Raw genomic sequence first — 22,054 nt, forward strand, 5'->3', positions numbered from 1 at the left:
AAGGTGCGCGGGGTCAGCTCAGCTCAGCCCAGCCCAGCCCAGCCCAGCCCAGCCCAACCCAGTCCAGCCCTGACCAGCCCAGACCTAATCCAATTAGAGTGCAGTCCAGCCCAACCCCAGTCCCAACCTCAGCCCCAACCCTAACCCTACCTAGAGCCAGTACAACACCACTCCATTACCTGCCCCACCTAAGCCCTGTCCCCTCCCTAGATCACAGAAACCCCAACCAAGAATTTTCCCTGGGGCATCCTCCACTGATCATCACTCTGGTCCGCTAACATGTTCTTCACATTTACCTCCAAATTCCTACCCTTTGCCTATCATATCCCAATAGTCCCTGCCTTTCAGTTGAGCCTCTTCACCAATGCTCGCATCAGACATCCCAAATCCTGGAATTTGGAAACTTATTCCATCTTCTAGCTCTTGAATTACACACGATCTTATGAAACCTGAGCCCAAGCATTCCTTACCCCTCCACTGGGTGCCACATCACTCAGGCCTAACCACTCACATATCTTAGACTTGCATCCCTCCTCTGGCCTCCAACTCCAACCAACCCCCAGAGCCTTCATTTGACTCTTAGATTGTCAAACTCTTCCTTTCTTCCCTTTGAACCCAAACTCTTCCCTTCTTCAGGACCCAGGCTTGTCTAACTCACAAAATCCAATTTATTTCCCAGGAGGCTCTCAGTTCCAAATGCCACCCCCTCTCAATGTTTGACAATAATCCCAATCTCTCCTACTCTTTGTCAGAATCCCAACACTCTATCTTTTCTGATTTGAGTCCACAACCCTGACCTCAGCTGGGAATGCCACCACCCTGTGTCCCCTTTATCTTAAGTTTCCCCTTAGCTGAATCCACACTTCTACCTTCCTCTAATCTCCCTTTCTTTACTCTTCTTTTCTCCTTCCCAATCCTCTTGATGGCCTACTGCTTTCCTTCTCTCACAGGCTAGTCCCAGATCAGAGCACTCTTAAGGTGGGTGAGGCTGAAGAGGAAGAAGGGGAAATCTTCTCCTTGTCCTTGCTAAAAAGACAGAAGCACCATGGTCCTGTATGGCCACACCCCTTTTTTCCTGTAGAGAGAGGGAGGAGGCTTGTTTACATGCAGAAAAGTCTGTCCAGGCTGGGCCCGAGTAACAGAGCCAGAGTCATGTGCCATTCATTGACAGGGAAAGGAGAGAGAATTTGAGGAGAAACAGTTTGTGGTTTCAAGGTTTTGATGGTGAAGGATCACCAACTGTCCTTAGTGAAATTCCTAAGAGAGGAGTGATGGGCCTTGGTTAACAACTAAAAGTAAATTCCTAGGGATTGAGAGCTGGAATCAGATTGCCACCTCTTTTCACTTGAAAGACCTTGGGGGTTCCTTGGCACACTAATATAGGGGCTTCAGGAAAATGCCTACAGAAGGCCAGGACTGTCATCTGGGTGGGGGTACAGCTTCCACCCTTTGGGTTGGGGTTATGTTAAAGAGTCCATAAAAGGACAATGTCACACCATCCAGACTCCTTATGATGTAGCTTAATTGTCTGTCTGTCTGTTTTTCTACTTATATTAACTTATTTTCTTATTTTTCTGGACATTGATTTCAGCATGTAAGTACAAAGCTAATCTTTGTAGGCTATCTTTATAATAAAGGGAGTGTATAGAATACCTTTAATTCTCATTCTTCTCTCTCAAACATTATTAGAGGCTCTGAACTGTTTCCTCATTCTCTCTTGCCCCATTTAGCTTTAATTCTTTCTGGTCTCCCCCCCCACACACACACATTCATCTGTCCCTCAAGCTATACTTCTCTGGATTGCTACCCTTCCATTATTCTTCCTTCTATTCCAGGTAGTCCATAGGCTCCTTTAAGTGGCAGCTGAGCCCCCAAACCTTTCAGACAGCTTTCCCCTCCCCACACCTGATTCTGACATCAGATGATATGGTTTTGTGGCAGAAGATGGAGTAGTGATGTAAGAGGAATCGGGTGTTTGTCAATTTATTTCCAACAAACCTGCATCTTTCCAAGGCAAGTGTTGCCTTGCAAGGTGATCATGGAGGGTCTCCAAGTCAACATTTTCCATACCTTCTCCACAGTGACAGTGACGTCTGAAAGCTAAAGTGACTCATTTTCCTGTTGATGGCTGGGTACCGATGGAGGCAGCCACAGTGTCTTGAAAACAACCCCAATATGAGAGTTATAAAATTCCAAATGCTGGTTTGGTGATGTAGCTCAGTGGTAGAGTGCTTGCCTGGCATGTGTGAGGTCCTAGTTTAGTTCCCAATACCGAGAGAGAGAGAGAGACAGAGAAGAGGGGGAAAAAGGAAGAAAGGAAACTCCAAATGCTGCCCTCCTACTGACACATTCTCTGGGTTTCAGTTTCCCCACTGATGTGATAAGAGCCTGGCCAGGAGTTTTCTGGAGATACTTTGAATGGCAGATAACTCACCCATCTTAAGGAGAGAGCTCCACAGAAGAAAATGTTCCCATTGACTTTTCTAGTCTACTGAGGACTAAATGGGAAACTACATTAAGCTCCTAATGGCTTCCCACATCCACTTTCTCTTCCTTCAGCCCCTCTCCTTCCTATACTCAAAAGGCTTTTTTAAAACACACACACACACATACACACACACACACAGATCTTATCATATCACTAAGACCCTTTAGTGGTTCCCCATTGCTCTCAGAAAAAGTTCAAAATCTGATTGAGGCCTGTAAAGCTATATATGACCTGATTCTTGCATATCTCACTAGCCAATATCCCCATTCACCAGCCCCCAACCATACTAGCCTCCTGTCCATTTCCCCAACACTCTAAATGCTTGGCTGATACTTCATATATGCTTTCCCTCTGCCTGAAATAATCACCAGCCTCTTATCACTTGCACTTGGTTCAAGGACTCAATGTTCTTGTTCTTGAGGACTCAGTGTCTTCTTTGAGACATTTTATAACCCTTTGGGCTCAGTTGTCCCTCATAATTTGTTATCTAATCCACGTGAAAGAAGAGAATGTATCTATCGTGTTGCCTCTCTCTCCCCTAAACCATCAAAATACTCTACCATAATGAGTAAGTATTCAGTATTTTCTTTTTAAAATTTTTTTATTATTTATTTTTTAGTTGTAGTTGAACACAATACCTTTATTTTATTTATTTATTTATTTATTTTTATGTGGTGCTGAGGATTGAACCCAGAGTCTCGCATATGCTAGGTGAGCATTCTACTGCTGAGCCACAACCCCAGCCCCACCCCCACTGTCAGTATTTTCTGAATGAATGAGTGCTCATGAATGTTTAAAAGGAAAAGCTGTCTGCATCAGTGCTTCTTAATAGACTATTGAAACAAAAAAAAAAAGAAAGAAGGGTAGGCCTGTTCCTCTGCCTCATTCTAGACTTTCCCTGCCCCATATCTCTTGACCCTTTTAGAGGAGTCAGATTTGGTGTACAGTAACCCTTTGAGAGGCCCTATCTTGAAGCCCTGGGAGAGTTGAGAGATCAAGCTCTTGGATAGGATTAGAGGGTCCCTGAAAGCTCCCACTTACATAAAGCCCTTAAACTAGAAACATCTTCCAAGCCTCAAATTAACCCATTCCCCAGCTTCAAGTTTAGTAGAGGGAGGTCCTAGGCTTAGCCTCAACCCTGCTCTTCCTTTTTTGCCTCCTCTCATCTGAAACTGAGTTGGGAAGAAATTGAGGCTGATTCTAGGAGACTCAGTGAGCCTGTATCAAAAAAGAAGGGGGAGTCTGGGTTAAAGATGAAGGCAAAGCTGCTTATGGAGGTTTAACCCCAACAGACTTACAGCTGGAGTGGGGAGGGGAGCTGTGGGATTGTATGAGCATGTGACAGCGTGTGGGTACATATGTTCCCTGGGCAGGAGGGCAGGAGCAAATGAGAAGGAGTCAGAGATATCAGTCCCCAGGCATATAAGGACCCTCCTTTCAAAGAAAGTGGGAGGCAGAAAAGTCTACTCAGAAGTATTGTTCTTGTTAAAAGGAGAATGGCCTTAAGTTTGTTGAATTAATGGGGTGTTTCCAACAAGAGTATTTGGGGGTTTTAGGAAACAACCTGAGCCAGCCTCTTCCTCCTCAGGCTGTGCCTTCCTCACCTACTGCGCCCGGGACTCTGCTCTCAAGGCCCAGAGTGCACTGCACGAGCAGAAGACCCTGCCTGGGGTAAGTTCACCAAGATTTGGGGGTTGGAAATCACCTCAGCTGGGGACAGTGCCCTATATGCATGCCAAACCAGCAGGTGGAACTGATTTGGGACAAAAGACTAGAAGCAGAATCTTCTTTCTAAGAGAGGGCTTACCTATGCCATGAACAACTGCAAGTTCTGTGTTAAATACCCATTCTTCTGGCTAGAAAATGGGCTCAAGATCCTTGGGTCAAATATTCCACCCCACCTCTTATGAGAGGAATCAATATTGTGGGCTAAACTAGAAATTGTTCACACTGGCCAAAATCATGGCTTTGAGTGTTCTTTGTCATTGGAGTGAACATGTATGTAGTTACATGGGAGAGAAGATCTGCTAGGCTATTACCTCATTTTCTCCAGTTCTAGGATCCCTGATAGTACTTCCCTCTGGTCCTCTTTCTTCAATGGTTTTTAGGGATGCCTTGACTCACCCTGATTGTCCTTGCTCCACACTTCAAACTCCTGGCTAAAGTTAGGGGAGATCTGATTCTACAGGCAAAACTAGGCTTATAGGTACCAATCACATCTGGTCTGTTCTTGGCTAATGAATAATCACTGGACAAAAGTAAAATGGACCATGTATATATGATATATGAAAATACATCCTACTGTCATGTATAATTAAAAAGAACAAGTAAAATTTGTTTTAAAATAGCAAAGTGGAATCTACTGCCCATATGGTAGAAATAAGAAGTAACCATTTAGAGCCAGCATGGGTTACCAAGATCAAGTCATCCTGCTAAGCCTCGTTTTCTCTTGTCCCATGAGTGGTATGGCTAGAACAAGAGTACTATTCAAATGCCATGGGCAGGCCAAACCTGGGACTTATGTCCATTCTAGGTCTCAAAGTTAAGAGGGTTATTATCTTACCAGAAAGAGACCTGGATAAAGTGAAGGCATAAACTATCACCCCATGATATACATGGTCCATGGGGTGATAGTTTGAAGGAATTGGGGATATGAAATGGAGAAGATAGGATCTAATGGGGACTTTAATAGGGGGGCATCACAACACAATAATTAAGAATATTGGTTTTCAAGCTTTACAGACCTAGATTTTGATCTCAACTCTTCCATTTACTTATAATCTTAAACTTCAGTTTCCTCATTGTCAGGAGTGAGTACTAACACCCCATACACTGGACTATAGTGAGAAAAAATTGAGGCTTAGCAAGTGCAGATTAAGATTTCAATAATGGGCTGGGGTTGTGGCTCAGTGGTAAAGCACTTGCCTCATACATATGAGACACTGGGTTTGATCCTCAGTACCATGTAAAAATAAATAAATAAAGATCTAAAAATTAAAAAAAAATATTTCAGTCAGGCATAACTGTCCACATGGAAAGAGGAAAAGCTGGGTCAATCTACAAAGAGAAATTCTGAAGAGGGATTTGGTTTTCTACAGGTGCCCCAGACATCAGGATCAGATCAGGGAGTATAAGAAACAGATACTAGCATCAACTCAGTTTAATGAAGTCACTTCTGTGAACTGAAGCTGTCCAACAATGGAACAAGCTTTGCCAAGAACTGATCAAGCTGTTGATCAGTTTGTCTTGCTGACTCTCCTAGAACCAATCTTAGTAACTGAAGCAATCTGACTCTTGGGGACTTAGTGCCAAGTAACACCAACCCAACACCATCACCAATGCTCTGTATGTAGGCTGTGGAGTCAGACAAATATAGTGTGGATCCAGGCCCTGTCCTGTGACCTTGGGCAAATGTCTACTGCTATGCCTAAGTTTCTTTACCTGTAACTCATAGGGTTATAATGGTTGTGTGAGCTAAGTGCTTAGCATAATTCTTGGCAGAAAATAAGCACTCAATATAGGTTAGCTGGTGTTAGTACAGCTCTAATAGTAACAGCAGCATTAGTTAAAATCGGAGAAGTCATCATTGTATCTAACCATGGGAGCAAATGACTTCTGCTGCTAGAACTGAGAGTCAGCAAGACAAACTAATATCACTGGAAAAAAGCAAAGTGGACCATGTATATATGATATGTTCAGAGACAGAAGGAACAGGTGGGTGTGAAATGGAGTGGGACCATGGGGGAGGTTCCACAGGAATATGGACTAAGCTGGAGAGATCTGCAGAAGGCAACAATTGAAGAGGAAACTCTGAGTGCCAGACTAAGGGATTTGGATTTTACCCTAAAAGTCAATGTGAGGCGTGTGCATACACACACACACACACACACACACACACAAATAGTAAGATGAACTTTTGGATAAAAATCTTCTCAACAGATAGGCGTAGTGGCACATGCCTGTAATCCCAGCAGCTCAGGAGGCTGAGGCAGGAGAATCAAGAGTTCAAAGCCAGCCTCAGCAACTCAGCAAGACCCTGTTTCAAAATAAAATATAAAAAAAGGACTGGGGATGTTGCTCAGTGGTTAAGTGCCCCTGGTTTCTATCCCTGGTAGAAACAAACAAATAAACAAAATTTATCAAGAAGCCACAGTGCTCCACTAGGTCAGAGGTGCCTGGAGAGCACTATAAAGATGAGAGCAACTGAGATAAGGGCTGTGAAGTCTGAAAACACTGGGAGAACTGCTGGGGAAGAAAACAAAATATTAATAACTAACAGTTATTGATATGGGTGTTCATGGTAGTTTACATGTTCTAAGTCATGTAATCCTCTATGAAGAAGGTATTATTATTGGCATCCCCATTTCACACACAAAAAAAGAAAACTGAATCTTAAAGATCAAGTGACTTGCCCAAGGTCTTGTAGCTACTAATGGGAAGATCTGGGATTTGAGAAGTTAGTTTGATTCCAGAACTCATTCACGTAACTTCCGCACTGTTACAAGAGTCAACCTAGTGGTAGACAGGGTTATTGAGAGGATGGCAACTGGGGACATCCTCTCACACCTTTCCATCTGCTGGCCTCTAGTGTGCCTCAGCTTCCTCTGGTTCTGCCAGTATTGGCTTTATTCATTCCCCCCTCCACTTAACAAAGTGAATTAATATTTAATTATTCTCCTAAATGAAAATCAATGGCTATGTTGGCCACCCTGGCAAGGTCCACTGTTATCAGTCTTTCCTCCTAGCCTGTCAGGGACAGCAGTCACCTGGATTCAGGCCCACCAGCTTAAGAAAGAAATGAGGGCCCAGTTCCCTAGAGGCACTGGGTCCTGGGCACAGCTGCCATCTGCTGGAGAAGCAAAGATAAGGCATCAATCTGAGTTTTTGCTGGAGTCAGTCATAATTATCCACATGGAAAGAGGAAAAGCTGGGTCAATCCCCAAAGAGAAAGCCTGGATCTTCAGGGTGATTTCATGGGGTCTGCTCAACTGAGACCTCCTTTTTGCTCCCCTCCACTTTCCCACTGCCAACTTCCAACACCTATCAAAGCTTGGTTCCCTACTCAGGACTTCTGTCAAACCTTAGTGATGTATCACACTTGGCCCCATCTCGGGTAGCATCTGCCCCATAAAGCTGGAGCTACTTCTAAAGTCTCACTTTAGGCTTCAAAATATACCCAAAGAGAGTGAGGCCAACTTCATTCCTACTTTCTGGGATTCCAAGAGTGCCCCCTTATTCATCTGTCTCTCTGCCTATGGTATCCCTTCTTTGGGGTACCTATTCCTCAAACACTGTGCAAGAGGTAGACATAACTGAGTAGGGGAGTACATTTGCTTTTACAGGTTGTGCTCTGCACTAAATAACTTGGGTGGAGAAGAAAAATGTAAACTAAAATTCAGCCATAGTCTATTGGCCAAACCATACATATTATTATTTCAAGGCTGTATCCACCCAGAAAAAGGGGAACAATTTTTCTTACTTATTCCCCTGGTTGGGGAGTGCTTTTAGTAATTTATACAAAGGCACTGTAAGTGCATGCAATCACTCAGTGAAGGCTTTGCTCTCAAGGAGCCCAGGAATAACTCAACATGTCTCATTAGGGTTTATGTTAGACATGTAAAAGAGGCATCAGGAGTGGAGAGGAAAGAGCAACTTTGCAGAGGAGAGGCTATCTGAGCTGAATCGTGATCATGTTTCATTATGTTTGAGGGTCTAAAGACCTAAAAGACAAAGAAGTGTTGAGAATAATATGAGAATGGGCAGGAAGATGTTCAGCAAAGGGGATTGAGACTTTTGTGAAGAGTATTGTGGAGAATATTGGGAATGAGTTTTGACAGTCAATCAAAGATCTTGGGCTTTATCAGGAGGCTTACAATAGGGAACAATAGGTGAATTTAAGAAGGGAAGAGTTAGGGACTGATTTTTAAAAGATTTCTCTAGCTACAGTGCAAAGGTTGGGTTGAAGAAGGAGTAACACTGGAAGCAGGATGACCTTTTCAGACAATGTCACTTGAGCATAGGCTAATGATGATGTATGCTGATATAGAACTGGGAATAGGGCAGGAATGTGGAGGACAGGATGGACTTTAAAGCTATATAAGACATCCTTAGAGATAGTAGGACCAATAGGACCAGATAGCAGATTGAATTAGAGGAGTGGGTGAGGAAGAAAGGAGTGCAAAAGGTGATGAAATTTGTGTTTGTTTTTGATCCACTCTTTCTTGCATCTCATGGCACTTCTCCCAGACTCAGCAATGGTCCCTTCTCTGGGGAATTTGTGATAAACTCTATTTTATAGGAAGAAGGAGCACTGAGGGTACAAATGCTGAGTGGAGAAGGAATAGTTGATAGTGGTACAGAAAAATCAAAAGAGCTGAAGCGGGCAATGTGGAGCACAAAGGCAGAAATTTTAGAGAAGCCAAGCAGTGAGTTGAGGTAGGGTCTTGTTTTCCCTTCTGATTTCTGGATCAGAAGCACCAGGACCTTGTGCACATCTGTGCTACCCATGACCTTCCCCTTCCATTGCCTAGAATAGGTTGTTCTCTCCTCTCTTCCTTGATTTCTCCTTCAGGGACTTGAAGAAGCCATGGGCTCCTCACCTGAGAAACTCTCAAGGGAATAGGTGTCCAGCTAGGGAAAGAGCTCATCTGAAGTCACACAGCAAGTTCTTGGCTGAGGAACTAATGCCCTCTTTTCCTCAAAGGGGAATCCCGATTACCTCACTAACTCCCAGATCCCTCCCCTGATGATGGCAGAAAGAAAGGCAGGTTAGGGTTGCCCAGGAAGCTCATGTGGGCAATTCTCTTTCTCTTCTAGCTACAAACAGAATCCTGGATTTCCTCCACAACCATTGTTCTATGGGGACTGGGGTTTAAAGCCCTGGGGAGTACTACTATGTATTCATCCTCCTGGGCTTACCTCCTTGGGACTTCTCTGCACCTCCAAACTCCCAAACAGCCAACTTCCCCAATTCCTGAGCCATAAACCTGAGTCAGACAGTATTTTCTATTTCCCTTTGTTCCACATCCAAAACAACTATATAACTATATAATTTGCCATTTACTTCTACTCTGGTCCAAGTCCCTCACCTTCTACCTGTATTGTTGATCTTCCTATTTCGAGCTTCCTTTCCAAGTCTTTCTCTGTATAGTGACAACTTATGGGATGCTCCATAAGACAAAATTGACAAAATCATTTCCCTACTTAAAGTCCTCCCTGGATATTTATTGCCTTTGAAATACAACAAAATCAAAGTTCTTTGATATGCTTTTCACAGCCTGCCCTGCCCCAGCCCCTGGGTGGATTTCAATTTCCATTAACACATACACACACACACACACACACACACACACACCCCTAATAGGCACATAAATGAACAAACAAAACTAATCATATCTGATGTACCTACTAATATCTAGCCATTGTCATTTTCACCACAATCCTGAAGGACAGGACCATGATACCCTTTTTACAAATGGGGAAACTGAGGCTCAGAGAACTTGAAGAAGTTGCCAGCGATGTACCCAGGATTTAAATCCACATCTGACTCAAAAGCAATTTGCCCTACCCTGGCTTTGTCTGTACTAATGTCAGAAACCTTACTCCTATAGACTTGCAGCCCATATTCCAGGCAGCTAGAATGCTCAGCTGTCAACCTACCTCTCCAATTATCTCCACATGGCCAGTGACCCTAGGCCTGTAAGACTCATGTCAAAAACTTCTTCCTCAAGGAGCTCTTCCTGAGTCGTGTCAGCCTCTCCAGCTGGAGTCAGCCTAGCCCACAGCTCTTCACCTTGTAGTGTGTCAAGGCCCTAGTCCCTCTATGCCTCATTATTTGTGTTCCTGACTTAAGAATGGAGTTGAGAAGCACAATATAAAAATCCTGGACTTCCCTGTCAGATACAAAACTGGGAGAAAATCTCAGCTCTACTACTTACTCAATCATGTGATCTCAGACAAGTGATTTAATGTCCCTCAGCCTCAGTTTTCTCATCTGCAACATGGGGACAATGGTATTATTTTACTGTACAGTTGAAAGGATTTGGAGACAATGTATGTAAAGTGCCTGAAAAAGGGCCTAACACATGATAGGTTCTCCAGAAATGATGATATTATCTTCCTCTCTATGAGCCAATGAGGAGAGGGTCCTCATCTAGGTCAACATTGTTTCCCCTGAAGGGTCCAACCTGGAACTTGTCACAGAGTTTAGGACATGCTGGTAGCATGCCTAAGTGTGGAAGAGAGGCTTCCAGCCTCAAGGACTGGACCCTGCCTGGCCCATGAGGGAATGTGTATGAACCACTCAATGCCCACTCTCCATCAAAGGGTGGTAAAGTGGGTGGGAGGAGGGAAAGGGGCATCCCCCAGAGCACCAGTGAGCACCATCTCCCAGGAAACTCAGCCTGGGAGGCAGCTGCCATGGAAACCACTGCTGTCACATGTGCTCATCACTCTAGGCTCCAGAGAGAAATTCTCAAGATCTATTTAAGAACTAATAAAATAATGATGGTCTTGCTCACCCTCACTGCCCTCCACCCCAGGCTTCTACCCTCCCTACCAAGCTTCTCCCTGCCCCTCCTGCATCCTCTTCCTGCCCCCTCATTCCTTCATTTCCTTCCCATGTCCACCAGTTATTCTCTTTCCTTGCCCCTTTCTAGGTCTGTCTCCTACTTTCTTTCATAATTTCTGTCTTTCTGTATTTCTTCATTTCTCCCTGTGTCTCTGCTTTCCATGGCTCTGTCTCTTGGTCTCTCCTCCACAATCACAGGTGGCCATGCTCAGGGACGGGTCCTGTCCTCCTGGTCCCTGTTCCAGGACAGTCCAGACCTGTCCAGCTCGCCCTGATCTGCTTGGATTGATCTGTCATCCCCTCTAGACTGCAACCTGAGTCCTGTCGGTGTTTCGGCCCCCACCCACAGCCTGGTACACTGCAGGTGCTACACCACCAGAGGGTGGGTGTGTCAGATCCCTGGGTGGGAGGGGGATTGCACTGGTTCAGGCTTGGCCTGTTTTCCTTTCCTTTCCTTTTTTTTTTTTTTTTTCAAATAAGTCCTCCCCACCCTCCTACCTCCAAATTTGATCCAAAGGAAATTGCTCAACTGTGACTGCCAGGGCGTTACCATGGTTACTGGGTAGCACTTGTGGCTATGGTAACAGGAAGCTGCCTGTTGTCTCGGCAACAAGCACATTGATAGGAGATGGAGTGGCCCCTGATTGGTGCAGAAGCAGTGCATTTCCTGAGGGGAGGGGGTCAGATCATCACCTTCTCAGGCCAGATGGGCATCAGTACCCCTTCCTCCATGAACTGGAAGGCCGCTGTTCTTCCTCCCGGCACTCAGCTGTCTTCCCCCCAACAATAATTCCTTACATCCCACGCACCCAACTCTTGGCAGTTTACCAAGACCTTTTGCATCCCCATTACCTCATGTGATCCCCACAACACCCATGAGAGGAAGGTGAGATGGGGATTCAATCATGAATTCACTTAGGGTGGTTGGGGGATGGGAATGTGGGGGGTATATATTAAAATCACCTAGGAGTTTTTTCAGAGTATACAGTCCCCTAACTAATCTGAGTTTAATATGGTTCCCAGGTGATTCTTAACCACCTATATAATCAGGGAACCCTTGAATTAAAAGGTAAAACTGGTTGGAGGGGGGAAAGCAATGGATGGAGAAGTCAAGCTGCTTTCCAGGTTTAGAGCTTGGGTGATTTGGATGGAGGATCAGGTTTGGGTGAAAAGATGAGCTCTGGTTTGGGTATGTTGAGTGGAAAATGCCAGTGGGCCTTTCTGGTCAGGATGTCCAGCAGGATATTAAGCAGCTGGGAAAATGGGTCTGAGGATCAGGAGAAAATGTGGGCTGTTGATGCGGAGCTCTGAGTCATCCTTGTATGGATAGTAGCTGAGGCTGTGTGGATGAGACTATCCAGGAAAATTAGGAAGAGTGAGACAGGCAAGAGCCGAGGAGGGTGACTTAGTGAACGCCAGCATCTTCAGGAGAAGAGAAACCCAGGCAGGGGATGGAGAGGTGAATTCAGAGACTATAGTGATGCAGAAGCTTGGGAGAGTTTTCCTTATTTGATGAATGGAATTTCAGAAAAAGAGAAGCTTACTTAAAGTCAGACAATCATGAGATGGCAGGGCTGGGCATAGATAGCACTAAATATGACCCCCATCTTGTTTAATCTAAATAATATTTAACATTATTTTCTCAGTTTTATATGTAAAACACAAATGTACAGTTTCAATTAAACCCTCTCACCCAATTCCTCTTACTCAAAGTCTTTAGATGAGTCTAGGAGCCATGGAGACAGGACTTACACAGCCCAGCCCAGAAAGCAAAGCAGAAGAATCTTTTTAGTTGCCCCATTCTACCTGGTGCATACCACTGAGCTTCCTCCCCCTCATCCCTTCAGGTCTCAGCACTTTCTAAATTCCTGGGTTTAAGGAAGGGATCTTGGAGAAAATCTACAATCCTAGTAGGAGTGGGGGAGTGTAGAGTTCAAAGGCACTAGGGCTCAGATCTTGAGGAGTCCAGGGGAGGATGGGGGTCCCAGGACCAGGCAGTTATGCTGAATGGGTATGTTGGTCCAATGTCTTTCAGATGAATCGTCCGATCCAAGTGAAGCCGGCTGCCAGTGAGGGCCGAGGAGGTAACTTTCCTGTCTGCTGAACCTCAGGGTATCACCCATGTCAGGGACTGTGGGCCCACTCCTGGAGTCAGTCCTACTCATAGCTGATTAATAAATACCCCCTGGGTCAGGGGCCCAGAGTTTTTCAGCCCCAGAAACAGCTCAGCTATCCCAACTCAGACCGAGGAGGAAATGGGAGCCCAAACCCAGAAGATGCAGAAAGGGCAGATTCAGATGCCGGGGACAGAGGAAGGAAGCTTTTGCCACCTTATCCTTGGAGAGCAGTTGCTCCTGTTTTGCCAGGTAGAAATTATACATTTGTTTGAAAAATCAGTCTGGGGTTATTCTGCCTTTCCAGATTCTTCTGATTCCAGAAAATCAGTCCACTCTGGGTTGAGGCCATTTATCCCTTCACTGTACTTGCTTGGTTACTCTTGATAAACAATCAGGATGGGATGACAGACTTTGCAAGCCATAATAAAGAACTTGATTTTATGTTGAGGATCATAGAAAGTCTCCAAAAGTTTTTTAGAGACTATTTCCTGGTAGAGAGACTACCTCTCCTTTTGAACAGGAATGGTAGAGATCCTGACTACCAGCTGGATAGTTGCCAAGATGGAAATGCAATAATGACTTCTTTTGTCGGTTCTTGGTGTCTTTCTCACCCTTAGGTCTTGTATCATCCCAGGATATCTGCCTGTAGTATATCCTTCATTGACATCTGCTGATCTCTACCTTGAGTAAGACTCTCTCCATGTCTTACCCAAATCAGCCATGGCTTTGTTAGATAAAAGAAGCTGCCAAGATCAGGAAGAGAAAGGAACCCAATTGATATGAACATTTATTGACCCCTACTAATTCTGCACACCTTCTCAGACTTCAGTTCAATGTCTACACTCACAAGGGCTCTGGCAGCTTCATGGTTCCATTCTGGAATATTCCCTTCATCTGTTCAGATTCTCTAGGCTTTAGTCTCTGACTCTTGATCTTTGGTCAAGATGCTATACCCCCATACTTTGTCTTGGAGAAAAATTTTCGACTTTCCTCCACCTTCTTTCTCTCTATCTCTGTCTCTCTCCCTCCCTCTCTCTCTCTTCCTCCCTCCCTCCCTCATTCTCTCTCTCTCTCTCTCTCTCTCTCTCTCTCTCTCTCTCTCTCACACACACACACACACACACACACACACCCACCCTCCTTTCCCATATCATTCTTGCCAGTCATATTTTTGAGATGTACTAGGCTGTATAAAAATCTTCTGAATCACATGTTCTAAGAATTTCTGCTCCTTGGGAAGCTCTATTAGCCATCAAGGCCACTGTTGGCCATATTCTAACCTATAAACACAAGAGAGTCCCACAGATAAGTCACCCAAAAGTAAATTAATAAGCTGAGAAGCAGACAGGTTCATCTGTAGTTCATCTAACCATCCAACCAACATCTTCTGAGTAACTTCCTCCATAAAAAGAATATAATGGTGAGCAAGGCAGTTCTGGCACTTAGCCTCATGGAGCTCCAGGCTATGAGGAAAAGGGGTCACAACTGGGTGTGATCAATGTTTCTCAAGGGAAAGTGCAAGGGGATTATGGGATTACAAACAAGGTGTACCTAACCCCCTCTGGGAGGTCAAGATGAGCTCTCAAGAGGTAACAAAATTTAGTGATATAAAGTGAGATCTGAAAGGTAACAGGAAGTGGTCAGAGAAAGGAGAGAAGTAGCATGTGTCTCATGCAGAGGGGATAGTATGTTCAAAGGCCTCAGGCAACTTGACGCAACTTGGGAGTCTTCTTCAGGAACTGGGTCTACAGTTACTGTATGGAGTCTCACATATCCAACAGCATTGCAGCAGCTGAACAAAGGAAGTCTTGTGCTAATAATGCTTCTTATTGACCTTACGGCCTCAGTTGGAGTGTTATAATTTTCTTCCTCCTTTTGTACACGTTATTGACAAATTCTATACATGTGGCATACCACCTATATACCTATTCAGATTCAAAACAGCTCAAGAGGGCAGGAAAAACAAATCTAGCTGAAAAGTGGGCAGTCTCACAGCTGAGTTAATAACTTTAGAATTTATGTGTTACACAGATTTGGGGGGTGGTTAATATGGATTGAACCCAGGAGTGATCTACCACTAAGCTATATACCGAATCCTTTTTAAAATTTTATTTTGACACAGGATTTCACTAAATTGCCTAGAAGTTCTCAAACTTGACATTCTCTTGCCTCAGCCTCATGAGTTTCTGGAATTCACAGGTTACACACATATTTCTTGACAAGCAATGTATCTTCAAGTAGTATATACTCTAAATGTATCCATAAATACTCCTTGCAAGTTTACATGGTCAGATCTCTCAATTCCTCCCTGCTCTCTGCTACATATTTGGGAGAGAGGAGTATGTAATTAAATCTTGTAGAAATAGTTGGGCTTTTATTATTTAAAAGTATTTTTATTACTAACTGATCTGTTATATAATGTTGTTATTAATCAAAATGTGTTACTTTTCTTTAGTGCTATCATATATCTCTTCTGACATGAGTTCAACTCTGCTGAATTTTAACACAATTTTTCTCAATGCTTGAGAAATTCAATTCAAGATGGTATTAAATTTTTGCTTTTGAAATGTAACAGATGATACAACTGTGGGACAGCCTATCCCATTCAAGTCCTACTTTTGTTCTCTAAATATTCTAAAAACTTACAAGTAATGATCACATCCATGTTGATATATTTAAGCCAGTGAGCCTGTATATTTTTATTATCCCTTTAATTAAAGCCATTAGTTTACAGATGATTAATAATGGCTTCTATATCTGATAAGGATAGTGGTATCAATAAAACCTGAATTTAAGGGATATCAAAACAAACATAATCTTCCAAAATTCCACTATGTTCTTCTGGAAAGGATTATAATTTTTTTCTTTCCATAAAACAGGGATCAACAATTCAACTATTCATGTATTTCAAAATGTTAACCTGAGATTATCTGAGGTCAGAAGGAGCCTAGGTAGGTAACCCAAATGGGTGAGATTCTCATGACGTAATAAAAATTTATACTTTGATTACATTAAATATTGGCAACTTTTTCAGCTTTTCAAATGGACTACAGGTGCATGCCTGTAATCCCAGTGGCTTGGTAGGCTTAGACAGGAGCATCATGAGTTCAAAGCCAGCCTCAGCAAAAGCGAGGTGGTAAGCAATTCAGTGAAACTCTGTCTCTAAATGAAATGCAAAAATAGGGCTGGAGAGGCTGGGGATATGGCTAAGTGGTCAAGTGCCCCTGAGTTCAATTCCCGGTACCCACCCCCATCTCCACAATGGACTAGTATAGTGAAAGCCTAATGAAATCTATTGAGTTTGTTTCTTTGGCCCAAAGACCGTTACTTTTCGCCATCTGCCATAAAGGAATATTCCACTTTGCACACATGAGCTTTTGAACAAAAATAGTTATTTTATCTCCTGACTCTTGAATTTCAATGCCAATGCAAAAGAGTAGCAGTATTTGTACTTTCAATTAATAAACATGAGGTTTGTGGTAGAATAACTAGCATATGTGCCATATTTGTATTACTTTTAGAAATTATTGGTAACTCTTGGGAATTCAATGCCTACCACACAACAATTGCAATACAACAGGATCTGCCTGAGGAAGATGGGAGGTTCTTATTCTTGCATGGCTGACCCCCTGTAGGATTGGTGGCACTTTTCTCAGTGCCAGATGTGCATCCAGGCCTTCATAAACGATATTATTTTAATTTATCCCAGCCAGTTCCTATAAATTCTGCAACCAAGTTTTATACTGTTCAGATACTCCATACTCTGTGCCCAAATTTTACATTCTGTGGCAGTTATATGTTGAACAACATACTATTAAAGGAAAATGAATCTAATTTTCTCCTAACATAATAATGGTGCCCATTTTTACATGAAACAAACATGTATAAAAAACTTTCCCCTTTGCATTTGGATGCATTTAAAGGTAAACATTAAAATGTTTGTCTAGGCAGGGTGCAATGGCACTCCCATTGTCCCAGCTAGTTGAGAGATTGAGGCAGGAAGATGACTCGAGCCCAAGAGTTGGAGACCAGTCTGGGCAATAGCAAGATCCCATTTCAACATTAAATAAGTAAATAAATAATGTCTGCCTGCATAAAAATCCAAGATTCATGTATTTCAAATGTTAACCTGAGATTATCTGTGGTCAGAAGTAAGGATCAACAAATTCCTCAGACAATGGTAACTAAATAAGTCTGTTTTATTTACTTTCAGCATGGTAATGTTGATTTTTCTTAACTTACATTACTCTACATTGGAAACACTAATAATAAGTTAAACTGTAAACATACTATTACAAGAAAAGTATTTTTTTAGTCATAAGGCAAAATCCACAATAATCAATTGCCTGTATATTTTCCTCTCTTTCAAATTTCGTAATATAGAATCAATAAATTCATAAATCATATTGGTGATTGCTCGGCTTATTCCACTTCCCAACTTGGCTGTATTTTTTATCCAACAAATATATCTAAGTTGCCTAAGATATAGAAATAGGTTAAGTAATCAATTGGTACACTCCTTCCACTTTAGTTTTTTTATTTTTAATTATTTTTATTATTATTACTATCATTATTATTACTTGTAGTACTGGATATTGAACTACATCCTCAGCTCTATTTATTTATTGGTAACAGGGATTGAACTTAGGGACCCTCAACCACTGGACCACATCTCCAGACTTTTTTATATTTTATTTAGAGACAGGGTCTTATTGAGTTGCTTAAGACCTTGCTAAGTTGCTGAGGCTGGTTGAACCCACAATTCTCCTGCCTCAGCTTCCTGAGCTGCTGGGAATACAGGCATGTGCCACCATGCCCAGCTCCTGGCCCTATTTATTTTATTTTGAGACAGAGTCTCCCTAGATTGTCCAGGATAGTCTCCAACTAGGGATCTTCCTGCCTTAGTTTCCCAGGTCACTGGAATTACAGGTGTGTACCACTGGGCACAGCTAGTTTTTAAAAAAACTTTCAGATTTAAAACATTCACAGAGGATTTTAAAATGTACTTTGAGGCATTTCCTTTTTATTCTTCTTTATTTTTTGAGATGGTTCTCATTATGTTGCCTAAGGTGCTTGAACTTGTGATTCTCTTGCTCAGTCTTCCAAATAGCTTGGATTATAGGTGTGCACCATACCACCTGAATTTTGCATCTCTTTTTTAATCTTGAAATTTGATTTAGCTCAAAAGTCAATTATCTGTTTTCACATTATCCCTCATACCAACATACTATAATTAAGTAATTTCTGCCTGAATTTGCATGGAGTTGCTTACGTATCAGCTTTTAGTTTTTTTTTAAAAAATAAGCATATATTATTATCTTTTCCAAATTCTTTCTGGGATTCCACTTTATTTAGTGTCTAACTCTGGGCTGGGATGTAGCTTAGTGGCAGAACACTTGCCTAGTATGTGTGAGGCCATGGGTTCAATCCCAAGCATCCCCCCCAAAAATACCAACCAAATAAACCACATTAGTGTAACTAATGTTTGGATTAAGTTTAATAGTTTTTCTTTTCCTTTGTGTGTGTGTGTGTGTGTGTGTGTGTGTGTGTGTGGTTCTGAGGATTGAATTCAGGGCCTTGCTGTAGCCCCAACCCTAAATTTGAATTGTGAAGTAGAATTTTCAGAGTTTTATAATCCTGGGACATATTATCTGACTTAAATCAGACATGGACCTTTGCAAAAACCATCTTATACAGTTGGTTGACAGTCATATCTATCTTTGGTCTTTATACTTATTTAATTCTAGAAAGTATTTTTCCCAGGAAGACCTGACTAGTTAGGTTTCACAGGAGTGCTTGAGACTTTGGCCAAGTTAACTCTTCACTTCCTGAAACATGTTCTACCTCTGAAGGTAAAGAGAGGTGCTTTTCTGCAGTTCGTTTTAGAGCAGATCATCTAAAGGTGATTGAGGTAACTATTTTAAGTCATGGCTGTGGAAAACTCTGGCAAGCCTCCCATAATGATACTGTCTTTCAGGTACATGTGTGTAGCCTGCAAAAGGAAAATGCATCTGTAGAAGCTAAGATTCTTTTATTTTAAAGGGACCAAGCCATACTTAGTCCATCTTTTTCACCTCCTGGCTTTTCTGGATCAGGATGAAAGGACAGTGGAATCTTTGTTCTGTTTATTGCTCCAGGTCTCCTTGCTGTACCTTCTTTAAAGCCCTTCTTTATTTTTTATTTATTTTCTTTTGGTGCTAGAGATCAAACTCAGAGGTGTTCTACCATTGAGCCACATCCCTAGCCTTTTTTATTTTATTTTATTGAGGCAGGGTTACACTAAGTTGATTAGGGTCTTGTTTAGTTGCTGAAGTGGCTTTGAACTTGCTATCCTCCTTCCTCAGCCACTTGAGTTGCTGGGATTACTGGTGTGTGCCACCACGCCTGGCTCCTTCTTTATTTTATTTATTTTTTAAATATTTTTTTTAGAGAGAGAGAATTTTTTAATATTTATTTTTCAGTTTTCGATGGACACAACATCTATTTTATTTTATGTGGTGCTGAGGATCGAACCCAGCACCCCGCGCATGCCAGGCGAGCCCGTTACTGCTTGAGCCACATCCCCAGCCAACTTCTTTATTTTTTAATAGTAAAATACACATAATGTGAAATTTATTGTCAGCCACTTTAAGTGTACATTTTTAAGTGTATTAAGTATATTCACATTGTTGTGCTATCGATCTCCAGAACTTTTTCATCCTGCAAAACTGAAACCCTGTACTCATTAATCAACTCCCCATTTCCCCCTCCCTCTAGCCTCTGGGTGAACACTATTCTGCTTTCTGTTTCTATGAGTTTAACTTATCCAGATACCTCATGTAAATGAAATTGTACAGTATTCATCTTTTTTGACTGTCTTATTTCACTTAGTGTAATGTCTTCAAGGTTCAGTCCTGTAATATGATGTACAATAGAATGTGCTACATTTCCCTTTTTTATTGTTGTTGCAGATAGATACGATATTTTTATTTTATTTTATTTATTTATTTTTATGTGGTGCTGAGGACGTAACCCAGTGCCTTAAATGTGCTAGGCAAGTGCTCTACCACTGAGCCACAACCCCAGCCCTCCCTTTTTTTTTTTAAAGCTGAGTAATAGTACATTGTATGTATATATATCACATTTTGTTTATCCAATCATCTATTGGTAGACATTTGGGTTGCTTTCCCCTTTTGGTTATTGTGAGTAATGTTACTATGACCAGAAGTATGCAATTATCTCAATACTGGTGTGTTCCACTGTACAATTTCTCAGAAGACAAAAACTGCATGATCTCACTTAGGAGTGGAACTCATAGAAGCAGAGAGTAAAATGGTGTTCAACAGAAGTGGGTGGGAGGGGAGAATGGAGAAAAGGGAAGATGTTGGTCAGAGGATAAAAGTTCAGTTAAACAGGAACAATAATTTTTGTTGATCTATTGCACAGCATTGCAACCATAATTAATAATAATGTACTGTACATTTCAGAATTAGAATTTAATCATTCTCACCATAAAAAAGTTGAGCCGGGCATGGTGGCACATGTCTGTAATCCCAGCAGCTTGGGAGGCTAAGGCAGGAGGATCGCAAGTTCAAAGCCAGCCTTAGCAAAAGTGAGGTGCTAAGCAACTCAGTGAGACCCTGTCGGTAAATAATATACAAAATAGGGCTGGGGATGTGGTTCAGTGGTCAAGTGCCCCTGAGTTCAATCCCTGGTACCAAAAAAAAAAAAAAATCAAGTAGTTGAGGCGATGGGTATGTTAATTAGCTTGATTTAATCATTTTTATATATGTATAATACATATATATATGCATCACATAGTATCCCATAAGTTTATAAAATTATTATTTGTCAATTAAAATACTTTTTAAAGTACCAAAAAAGACTTTGCTTTCTATACTTTGAAACATGAACCCAAAAGTTATTGCTGAATTATATGGTAATTATATTTTTATTTTAGGGGGAACTGCCATACTGTTTTCCATTTTGCATTCCTAACAATAGTACATAAAGGTTCCAATTTCTCAACATCTTTACTAACATTTGTTATTTTTTTCTATTTTTTAATAGCAATCATTCTAATGGGTGTGAAGTGATACCTCATTATAGTTTTGATTTGCATTTCCCTAATGATTAGTAATGTTTAGCATCTTTTCTTATGCTTGTTGCTCATTCATACATCTTCTTTAAAGAAATGTCAATTCAAGTCCTTTGCCCATTTTTAATCAAATTTTTTTGTTGTAATTATTGAGTTTTAGGAGTTCTTTATATGTTAAAACATTCAGATATATAATTTGCACGTTTTTCCCATATCATAAGTTGCCTTTTCACTCGACAAATGGTGTCCTTTTATGAATAGAAGCTTTTAATATTGAAGTATCTCAATTTGTTTAGATTTATTTTTGTTGCCTGTGGTTTTGTTGTTGTTGTTGCCATATCCAGGAAATGACTGCCAAGTACAACATCATGAAGTTTTCCCTGTTTTTAAGTGTTCTATGTTTTTAGCACTTATATTTAGAATTTGATACATTTTCAGTTAATTTTTGTATATGGTATAAGGTAAGGCTTTAACTTCATTCTTTTGCATGTGGATATCCAGTTTTCCCATCACTGTTTGTTGAAAAACTGTTCTTTCCTCATTGAATTGTCTTGGCACCATGGTTAAAAATCATTTGGCTGGCTGGGCACAGTGGCGCACGCCTGTAATCCCAGCAGCTTGGGAGGCTGAGGAGGTCAAAGCTGGCCTCAGCAAAAGAAAAGGGCTAAGCAACTCAGTGAGACCCTGTCTCTAAAAAAAAAAAAAATACAAATAGGGTTGGGGATGTGGCTCAGTGGTCGAGTGCTCCTGAGTTCAATCCCCGGTACTCTCCTACACCAAAAAAATAAATCTAAACAAATTGA

At 41.7% G+C, this 22,054-nt stretch overlaps 1 protein-coding gene across 8 annotated transcripts in view; it reads left to right on the forward strand.

Moving 5' to 3' along the window:
- The window catches only part of Celf6 (CUGBP Elav-like family member 6), a 31,062-nt gene that overhangs the window by 549 nt on the left and 8,459 nt on the right, over positions 1 to 22,054 (forward strand). For 4 of the 8 annotated variants that reach the window (XM_048793640.1, XM_048793645.1, XM_048793646.1 and 1 more), the window contains exons 2-3: positions 4,058 to 4,159; positions 13,093 to 13,141. In XM_048793640.1, the coding sequence (XP_048649597.1) occupies positions 13,093 to 13,141 (49 nt within the window). In that variant the 5' untranslated portion in view covers positions 4,058 to 4,159. Of the gene's footprint in view, positions 1 to 4,057; positions 4,160 to 11,363; positions 11,440 to 11,740; positions 11,944 to 13,092; positions 13,142 to 22,054 lie in introns of those variants that run through there. The other 4 variants (XM_048793642.1, XM_048793641.1, XM_015480219.2 and 1 more) reach the window with 4 other exon arrangements.

The sequence above is a fragment of the Marmota marmota genome, unplaced genomic scaffold (assembly GCF_001458135.2).
Source record: "Marmota marmota marmota unplaced genomic scaffold, marMar, whole genome shotgun sequence".
Lineage (NCBI taxonomy): Eukaryota > Metazoa > Chordata > Mammalia > Rodentia > Sciuridae > Marmota > Marmota marmota.